Source organism: Prunus avium, chromosome 3 (genome assembly GCF_965620075.1).
Source record: "Prunus avium chromosome 3, drPruAviu1.hap1.1, whole genome shotgun sequence".
In the NCBI taxonomy this organism is placed as follows: domain Eukaryota; kingdom Viridiplantae; phylum Streptophyta; class Magnoliopsida; order Rosales; family Rosaceae; genus Prunus; species Prunus avium.
Genome location: NC_142286.1, coordinates 39,755,843 through 39,765,467, shown reverse-complemented (window position 1 = coordinate 39,765,467; position 9,625 = coordinate 39,755,843). Strand labels below are relative to the sequence as shown.

At 38.1% G+C, this 9,625-nt stretch overlaps 1 protein-coding gene across 3 annotated transcripts; it reads left to right on the top strand.

Moving 5' to 3' along the window:
• The first annotated feature begins 5,678 nt into the window (after window positions 1-5,678).
• Window positions 5,679-9,541, top strand: LOC110756862 (uncharacterized). Of its 3 annotated transcripts, none has more exons than XM_088249923.1 (15): window positions 5,680-5,899; window positions 6,135-6,293; window positions 6,381-6,492; window positions 6,599-6,754; window positions 7,163-7,267; window positions 7,503-7,586; window positions 7,664-7,779; window positions 7,899-8,000; window positions 8,090-8,203; window positions 8,345-8,401; window positions 8,490-8,556; window positions 8,650-8,703; window positions 8,802-8,876; window positions 8,981-9,016; window positions 9,253-9,541. In XM_088249923.1, the coding sequence occupies exons 2-15, from the start codon at window positions 6,274-6,276 to the stop codon at window positions 9,364-9,366; spliced, it is 1,212 nt and encodes a 403-aa protein (XP_088106049.1). In that variant the 5' UTR covers window positions 5,680-5,899; window positions 6,135-6,273; the 3' UTR covers window positions 9,367-9,541. The 3 variants fall into 3 exon arrangements, with proteins under 3 accessions (XP_088106050.1, XP_088106049.1, XP_021814040.1); XM_021958348.2 differs by having other exon boundaries at window positions 5,680-5,910; XM_088249924.1 differs by lacking the exon at window positions 8,650-8,703 and having other exon boundaries at window positions 5,679-5,910; window positions 8,769-8,876.
• Window positions 9,542-9,625: the final 84 nt, after the last annotated feature.

Sequence of the window (9,625 nt, the reverse complement as noted above, 5' to 3'; positions counted from 1 at the left end):
ACCATATATGTTTGCTTGCTGATTGATTCTCTGATAGCATAATCTGGTCGTCTTGCATGATTCCTTTTTGCTTCTTTCATTTTTACCTAAATGACATCTGCTTCTGGGGGCGGGGGCCAGTAGTAGTAAAGAATAGCTACTTGTGGTTCTATTTAGGTTTTTCTTTTATTTTTATGTTTCTGTTTTTAATTATTAGATAATCGATTAAATTGTAGTGAGCTTTTTCTTAATGAGCCCAAAGAAGACAAGTCTTCTCGGTTTGTAATTCCCCTAGGAGGCCCTTGAAGACATCCTGGAGGAGCACTCTGCCTCTGCCAGGGTCAAAGTGCATGATAGTGAAAGCTTCAGTGCGTTGAAGTTAAAGTTGGAAGCGATGACCTACCCAAGAATGAGCATTGGTGGTTCTGCGCTCATGTATTTTTTAAATCCGCATCCCTTCCCATAATGAGCACTTTGACCCTGGCAGAGGCAAAGTGCTCCTCCAGGATGTCTTCAAGGGCCTCCTAGGGGGAATTGCAAACCGAGAAGACTTGTCTTCTTTGGGCTCATCAAGAAAAAGCTCACTACAATTTAATCGATTATCTAATAATTAAAAACAGAAACATAAAAATAAAAGAAAAACCTAAATAGAACCACAAGTAGCTATTCTTCACTACTACTGGCCCCCGCCCCCAGAAGCAGATGTCATTTAAGTAAAACATAAAAGAAGCAAAAAGGAATCATGCAAGGCGACCAGATTATGCTATCAGAGAATCAATCAGTAAGCAAACATATCTGGTAACAACTCCTTATTCGGTAACCCACCTCTTTCGGTAACTCCTCATTCGGTAACTCTTCCTTTGATTGTAACTCCTCCTTTGACAACTCCTCTTCCAGTAACTTCTCATTCGGTAACTCCTCTTCCGGAAACTCTTTCTTCGGTAACTCCTCCTCCTCCTCCGGTAACAACTCCTTTTCATTTTTCGGTAATTACTTCTCCTCCTCTCTTAACATCTCCTCCGGTATCTCTTCCTCTGAGATCTCCACAGAATTTAGCTCTAGAGAGGTAGATCATATGAGAAAGAAAAAAGTGAATGAGAGGTAAAGCTACAAGTCAGACCAGAAAGAGGAATCCGAAAAACTTTACATGGCATGTTATCGCCCCGTTTTTATGTTATAAGGCCAACTTCTGAGCCCAACTATTGACTTATTGCAAATATGCCTGTTATCGGTCTGTTTTCATGTTATAGGGCCAACTTATGAGCCTATGTCTCTCGGCCCGTTTTCATGTTAAAGGGCCAACTTCTGGGCCCATCTCTCTCGCTCGCTCTTTTTTTTTTTTTTTTAAGACTCTCTAAACCCTAAGACTTAATACACTTTTAAGAAACGGGCCAATACCTAGAACCAGTAAGAGGAATCTAAAGAACTTTCACATGGCATGTTTCCAAATTAGAGGCCCGACTTGTTAGCCCGTTTTTACGCTATTGGACCAAACTTTGGACCCAAGTGGGCCCTTCGTGTGATATTGGGCCGATAACTTCCAAATCAAGAGAAAGGATAATATCTAATTACCCTTGAAGCAATTATATGAACCAATTTGTGTTTGGTCTTCTCTTGATGATTTCCTCTTTGTTGATCTCCTCTTTGATCTTTGATCTTTGCTCCTTGATCTTTCTAGTCCATTTGAGCCACAAATGTATATGGCTTCTAAGTCTCCACACCAATGGAACTTTGAGATGAGAGAGGAAGTATCTTGAGAATACAAGGATGCTAGTACAAGATTCTCAAGATTGGTTTCAATCTAAACCCCTTTGAAAGATGAAAGTGTTTCACTCTTGAAAACTATCTTTTTCTCTTTCTTTGATCTCCCAAACCTATTTGGTTGATGTTGGATTGTGTTTGTGTGTTAATTAGCTTATGGAAACAATTCCCATACACATTCACTTAAGCATTTTCGGCCAAACCCCATTGGGCTTCCAAAATTGGGCCTTATGACACTTAAACCATAATATTTAGTTGTCTTAAGCCCTTGGGCTTGATACCCAACCATTTCTCATTCTCATTTGTATTACTCAAAGTTAACCATTTAAGGTGTGCGATCCATTAGGTTCTAATTAGCAAGGTAGTGGGAAAATATTAGAACTCTTTCTAACCAACTGGAATTAAAACCCCTTTTTAATTCTTCCTTTATTTGGATCGATCACAAACAATCCTAGGACTTCCACAAGCCAAGAGTGACATCTAGCAATATATCAAGGCTACCCAAGCTAACCAGAATAGATGAAGAACCTATTCAGTTGGAATTGCAATGCAATACGGTCCTTCTCTTATACAATGTTTCAAATCATATTATTAGAGTACGGATTGATTATGTCAAACCCCTAATATGATTTATAACCTCATGTGATTCAAAAGAACATGATTAAGAACAACTTTCTAAATCAAGCTCAAAATACTTTGGCCAAAGATTTGCTGAATTACATCTTGAAACATTCTCCTTCTTTATCGAAAGTAGAGATTCCTTATTGTACATTCACATGCCCCTATGATGAATTAAGAGATCCCAACAACACTTAAGACAAATCTTTTACGGCTTGCCTTTAAGAGCTATCAAAGATCAATAACGCATCATAGGACAACCATGATGCCTCAGGTTTAAGAACTAATTTGCATTATTGCAACTATGAGTTCTCGTTTGACATATAGATAAATACTCCATACGAGAACTACGGTTGATCGCGTTCAGTGTACTCATTCACTAATGAGCACCCACATACTTGTATTAGTGTCAACTACACAAATGGTTTGAGACTAACCATCCTCCCAATTGAGCATACATAATATGTGCTAATCTTGACGGTTTATCAATGCCCATTTGATAACCTATGATTAGGAACATTTTGGAATGCTACAGTTAGAGATTAAAGGTCTCCCGAATCTAATCTTCTTTAGATTACTTTATCTCTTATTTAGCATACCCTGGACATTTGTTTGTTTACATGATGTAAAAGATAACAAATTAAGTTTGCCCTTTATATATCATATATGAAATGTATTCTAAGGAGATCACATCAAATGTATTGGCTCTTAAGGCACATTTCTAACAGAGTTCTGCAGAGATTCCAGCGGAGAAACATAAGACAATTGAGAGGTTGTTGTTTTTTTTTTTTAATGTTTATGTTTTTAATTGTTAGATAATTGATTTTTTTTTTATAGTTGTTTTTTTCTTCTATTTAGTTAACCCTGGCTTAAAATGTTAAATTGTAGGAAACATATTCCTGATGATCTGAAAGCAAACAAGGCTTCTGGATCTGAAATTCCACTCAAGCTTAAGCATCCTTTTCCTCCTGATTCTTTCTTGGATGGTAACCGCTCTCGCTAACAATCCTCCCACTGCTTTTAGCAACGTAAAAAGATACACCACTCTTTTTCTTCTCCTTACATAAAAAAGAAGTGGCTGTTCTAATTTTAGTATTTTTATAATTGAACTACATCATTTATCTTTTTTTTTTTTTGTCTGAACCACGAGGTGGTCCTGGATGGGCCCCAACTATGGGTGGCACCTTTAAGCCTTAACCACAACCCAAACTAATCCCCGTTCACACAGGGTCGGCCCGTAAGGGGTAAAGTGCTGGCCAAAGTGGTGACTCCATACGAGAGCAGGGATCGAACTCCTGACCTCTCTTAAGGAATGAAAGTGCCGAACCACTCACACCAACCACCTTGGTTGCATCATTTATCTTTTGGGTTTAGAAACATGTTAGATTTTTGCTTCCCGAAAAAAAAAAAAAAAAAAAGGTTGCATAATGAAATTGTTGAAGAGGGAACACAATGGGCAAATAACGGATCCATTAACCAAGTCAAACGGAAACAACAAGTAAAGAAAAGAGGTTCCATAAGAGTACTTAAGGAAAAAAAAAGGATATTTTAGAAATAATTAAAGGGTAGGGTATTTTAATTTTTTATTATCTCTTAATCACTAAACAATTACCCATATATTTTTTTCTATGTCCGACCCTTCGTCTTCCTCTTCCTACCCTCACCCTCCTTCTCTCCTTGGAAATTCCATTATATATGCTATTCTCACTGGCGCCGCAAATCACATCAATACATTCATCAACCTCAATTCAAGTACTGCTAGATAATTCAAAAGGCTAATCCTATAGAAACCTTATATCCTCTTGAGACCATTCAAAAAATTCAACTAAACTCTTCCTGCAAATCTAAAAAAATCTTTTCTTTCATCGCCACAACAAATATCTCAATAACTTTCCTAGTTGAAGTCTTAAAACAAATCGTTTCTTGATAGGTTTTATAATTAATAGTTAGGCTAAAAGTCACTTTTGTTCCTTGTAGTTTGGCACTTCAACTACTTTCGTCCATGTAGTTTCAATTCCGTCAATTTTGACCCTGTAGTTTCGTATTTGTAGCAATTTAAGGACAAGTTAGTATTCATGTCAATTTCTTTGATGATGCAAGGGACAATTTTGTCAACCCAAAATCTTTGAGCATAAAAGCTTGTCTAAAACTCCCCTAATTTCATTTTCGGGCTTGAAATTGGTCATTTGGGTTTAGGATTCTTAAAAAATTGGGATTAGTGCTTGAATTTCAAGCCCTAATATGAAATGGTTCAAACAAGCTTTTACGCTCAAGGGTTTTGGGTTGACGAAATTGCCCCTTACATCGTTAAAGAAATTGACAAGAATACAAACATGTCCTTGAATTGCTTCAAATACGAAACTACAATGGCAAAATTGACGAAATTGAACTACATGGTCAAAAGTGATTAAAGTACCAAACTACAGGGACTAAAAGTGACTTTTGGGCGATTTGTTATTGTATCCCAAACACCTAGAACAAAGTAATTATCTAAACCAATTATCTTCATATATAGATCTAGAAAATATAGAAGACGAGAGAGGCATGAATAATGATGCAGTGGCAGTGAGAAATCCGATACAACTACCATGGTGAAGAGAGGAATTGTCATGGGAGAATGAGTAAGCGAGATGGGTTTAGTGGCGCCGGTGAGAAATTTTGCGATAATGGAAATTTTGTGGGAAGAGGGTGGGGGAGGAGGAAGAAGAAAGAGGGAGATGGAAAGACTTTTTGGTAATTATTGCTTTAATTAGGATATAATACTAAAACAATTAAAAAAGACTTAGTTGTATTAGATGAGTTGGCATGCCACATAAGGTGGTTTATAAAGGGTATTTTAGGAATAATGATGGGTGGAAAGATAGGATCGTGTTTTTTCAAATTTACAGAGTGAATGAGAAGATAAGGTGGGTGAGAAAATAAAACAGATGAATAGAAATAACAACCCTATATATATATATATATATATATCACAGAAGTATGTATCTTTATTTGATTCAAAATGATATTTGAAATGAGTGACCGGCCGGCCAAAAATTGTCAAACAGTACGCTCCAAATTTCCAATCACTAATCACAACATCAATCATTTCGTTTACATTTTGCCTTGTCTGACCTGGCCCCACTCGAAGGAAAGGCAAAGACTTGACCACTCCGGTTTTGGAATGTACTCAACGGCAAGAGCTCCAAATGTTCATGTGGGTCCCACAAAGTATGTTAATCCGACGGTATGACTGTATCTTATGGTTCAAACTTCCCGGTATGAGTGGTACAGAGGATTGCAACCCGAACACAATGTAAGTGTTAAAAGGCGTTATGAAAATTGAAATTCCTCGGGGAATGAAAATCTCAGAGTCAAGAGTTCCTCGGTGCCATTTTCCAACCAATTTCTTTCCTTTTTGTTTTTGTGAATCGTTTGTTTGATCAATCGGTTCCAGAAAGTCAGAGAAACGAAATTGGAAGCTCCTGCTCTGCTCCTGCTCCTCCCCGGACAAGCTGGGCCGCGTTTGGCTTGCTCCTCTCGCCACTGAAGATTAAGGCAGGCAATCACCTCGTACGTTTTACTTTCTCGTTATTAATTATCAATTACTTTCCTTCTTCGTTTTTCATGTTAATATTTCCTGATTCGGTCATGAGTTTTAACTTCATCTCCACTTGTTTGAACAAGCTGAATTTAAATTGGTCATTTTCTGTAATCAGATTAGCTGAGCTAGTTTGCTGTAATTAATTTGACTCACACAGCATGTTTTTTAAGTTGCAAGTTATTTGTTTTTTCAGGGTTGGTTGAATGGTTTCCTTGCCATGAGAGCAAGAAGTTCACTGCTGAAGCTGTAAAAGCTGCTGACTTATTTTGTGTATGGAACACCACCTATTGCTTGCTGGGACTCAATCTCTGTGATTGTAGAATCATAGGAATATGGTGTCTCCGATACGCATGTATGAAACTTCTAACTCTTGTTTTTTACTTGGGACATTCTTTATGTTCATGTTTCGACGACGCTCAAAGTTCAAATTGTTCTGCAGTGGAAATATTAGAAACCCCAATGAGAAAATGCGGCTTGTTGTCACAGTCTTCGTTGGAATTGTATTAGGCTTCTTTTTAGGAGTTTCATTTCCAACACTCTATTTGACTAAGGTGCACGGTTTTTCTTTTGTATGCTTGTGTATTTTGATTCATTTGCTTCTGAATCCTGATCATATAAAGAGTAACATGGACCTCCTATTGTGTTTGAATCTGGTAGATGAATCTTCCATCCAGCCTTTTTCCTTCCATTGATCTTTCGTATATAGAGGACAAGTACTCCGGGTTTTCAACCCAAGCACTGTTGAATGCCTGGTCTTCTTTGAAGGGCAACACAGACAACTCTGCAAGATATGTATCTAATGAGGAGGAAAAGGTACGTTCATTCAATTTTAGTCATACTTGTGCAGTACACATGGGTTTAAGCCTTCTCCTAGGCTATTCTGTTATTTATATAATTCTTGTAATATTAATGAGCAGAAATTGCTTTGCCTTGTCAGTGAAGGGAGTTTAGATACTTCTCTGAATTCACATCCCTCAGATGTTCCCTTATAGTGTTCTTAGAGGCAAAGTTATAATGTCCAATGAAAGGTTATACTTATTTTTGACAATTATTTATTGAAGACCTCATGGAGTAAAAGTACATTGGTGTACTATCTAATGATGCATACTTTTCTTCAAGATATTCTGATGTTGTAATTTTTCCAGGAAATTTGGCAGCATCTATTAATGTCCTCATCTTTATGTGCTGGCACTGATTACTAACCATTTGACTATAATGCAGATTTGGGTTCCAACAAATCCTCGAGGTGCTGAAAGCCTACCCCCAGGCATCATTGCATCTGAGTCGGATCTCTATCTTCGCCGACTGTGGGGTCTGCCCAGTGAGGTGTGCATCTGCTACCATAAATTTAGCATGAAAGACACATCTGATCTCTAGATTCCTCTCAGCCTGTGTAGTTATAGTAGAGTGCTGTTCGGTTATCCTGTCCTCTCTTTAGAGGATTGCTAAATATTGCACTTAATTCCAACAATGACAATTGCTCTGTTGTCACTGATGATTAGATTTTGTGTCAGATCTGTTCTCTAATCTGAACCTTTTCTTGTGGAGGTGGCACGTGCAGGACTTAATCATCAAGCCGAAGTATCTTGTAACCTTTACCGTAGGCTATGCTCAGAAAAATAATGTTGATGCAGCAGTGAAAAAGGTCTGATCTCTCTGCAAGTTCATTTGTACAGCTCTCTCTCTCTCTCTCTCTCTCTTGCTGAACGTAAATTTACACAGTTCTCAAAGAATTTCACCATTCTGTTGTTTCACTACGATGGGCGGACAAGTGAATGGGATGAATTTGAGTGGTCAAAGCGGGCTATCCATGTGAGCATTCAGAAGCAAACTAAATGGTTAGAAAGAAATTATCCTCTTCATATATTTGAAGTTTGTCCTTACAATTCTGCAATGGATTTATCTTAACCCTGCAAAAGTTAAGTTTTGATACAAGCTTCCTGGAAACTGCTTCCAGGTGGTATGCCAAGCGGTTTTTGCATCCTGATATTGTGGCACCCTACGACTACATATTTGTTTGGGATGAGGATCTTGGTGTGGAGCACTTCAACGCAGAGGAGTGAGTGATGGAAATTCATTGGGCTGCTTTAATTGAAAATTATTGCTCGGATGAACTAGTATATTAAGGCTTAATCTTCTTTGTATCAGATACATAAAATTGGTAAGGAAATATGGTTTGGAAATATCTCAGCCTGGTTTAGAACCAAATAATGGGCTAACATGGCAAATGACGAAGCGGAGAGGTCACAGTGAAGTTCACATGTAAGACTGGAAAATTTTCTAATGTCGTTGTATTCCACTCCTCGCATTGATAATATATCCACTTGACATTGGGTTGGCCAAATACAAGTGATGATTCAAATTGTTGATTGACAGTATATTTTGTTCAACCTCTTCCTACAGGCTGACAGAGGAGAAACCTGGTTGGTGTAATGATCCGCATTTGCCACCTTGTGCAGCGTATGTAAAGATATCTTCTCCATCACCATTGTGGAAACTTTTGGAATGGGTTTCTAATACATCCTACCATGTATACCCAAATGTGCAGGTTTGTTGAAATTATGGCACCTGTATTTTCCCGGGATGCATGGCGTTGTGTTTGGCACATGATTCAGGTATATATTATTATCTTTCTCTGTTCGAACTATTGCGAGTCCTTTAGGGATTGCTCTGTGGCTACTTCCAAAAACTTTTCCCTGCTTTTGCAGAATGACCTGGTCCATGGCTGGGGTCTGGATTTTGCTCTTAGACAATGCATAGAGGTTCAAAACAGATTTCTCTTTCTGCCTTAATTATATTACGCCCTCCTCTTTGTGATTGTAATCAGGGTCTTCGACCTTTTATCTTTGCTTGGAAACAGCCTGCACATAAGAAAATAGGAGTCGTGGATGCACAGTGGATAGTCCATCAAGGTGTTCCATCACTGGGGAACCAAGTAAATCTGAGCTTTTAACCTCAACTGATATATTATTGATTTAATGTGGAATAAACTGTACTCAGTGACTCACCAAGATTTTTTTTCTTTTCTTTTCTGGACAGGGGCAAGCAGAGCGTGGAAGAGCACCATGGGAAGGGGTATTTAACAACCTCTCTGTCCTTTATTTGTTTCTCTCTCTCTCTCTCTCTCTCTCTCTCTCTCTCTCTCTCTCTCTCTCTCTCTCCTTTTTTGTGTTTCTGTACCAGTGTACTTGTTTCGACCTGGTGTCATGGACATACAGAATTGTGGCATTTCTAGTGAATTGACAATTTGACACTATCTTTTTACACATAAGAAGATGAGAGCATTGAAATTTGTGAATTCCTTGTGTCAGGTGAGGGAGAGGTGCAGGAGAGAATGGACAATGTTTCAAGCACGAATGACCAGAGCAGAGAAAGCATATTTTGAGGCAATGGGAGTTGATCCCCCAAATTCAACAGCTCATTAGAGGGTTTATGATTATGGCGAGAGTAACTTGTACAATTACCACTCAAGTGTTCTTACACAAGTTACCTTCAATTTGGCTGTAATTGTATCGTTCCTTGCTACATTCTAGACTTGTGGATGTGGTTTTTATCTTTTTTAGCTGGCTCTCATTTTCAAGAATTGCACTTTTGGGTATAGATAGTCGTATAGATTGAATTCTTCTCTCTTCGTAGTTAATGGAATTCATTAGATGATGGATTGGTCAAGCTTACCAACCATCC

Excerpts from the sequence above, each read along its gene's own strand:
- LOC110756862 (XM_088249923.1), top strand. The coding sequence starts at position 6,274 with ATGGTGTCTCCGATACGCAT. Across the intron at positions 7,780-7,898 it reads ATTCAGAAGCAAACTAAATG|GTGGTATGCCAAGCGGTTTT; the intron begins GTTAGAAAGAAA and ends AACTGCTTCCAG. Across the intron at positions 8,877-8,980 it reads TTCCATCACTGGGGAACCAA|GGGCAAGCAGAGCGTGGAAG; the intron begins GTAAATCTGAGC and ends TTTTCTGGACAG.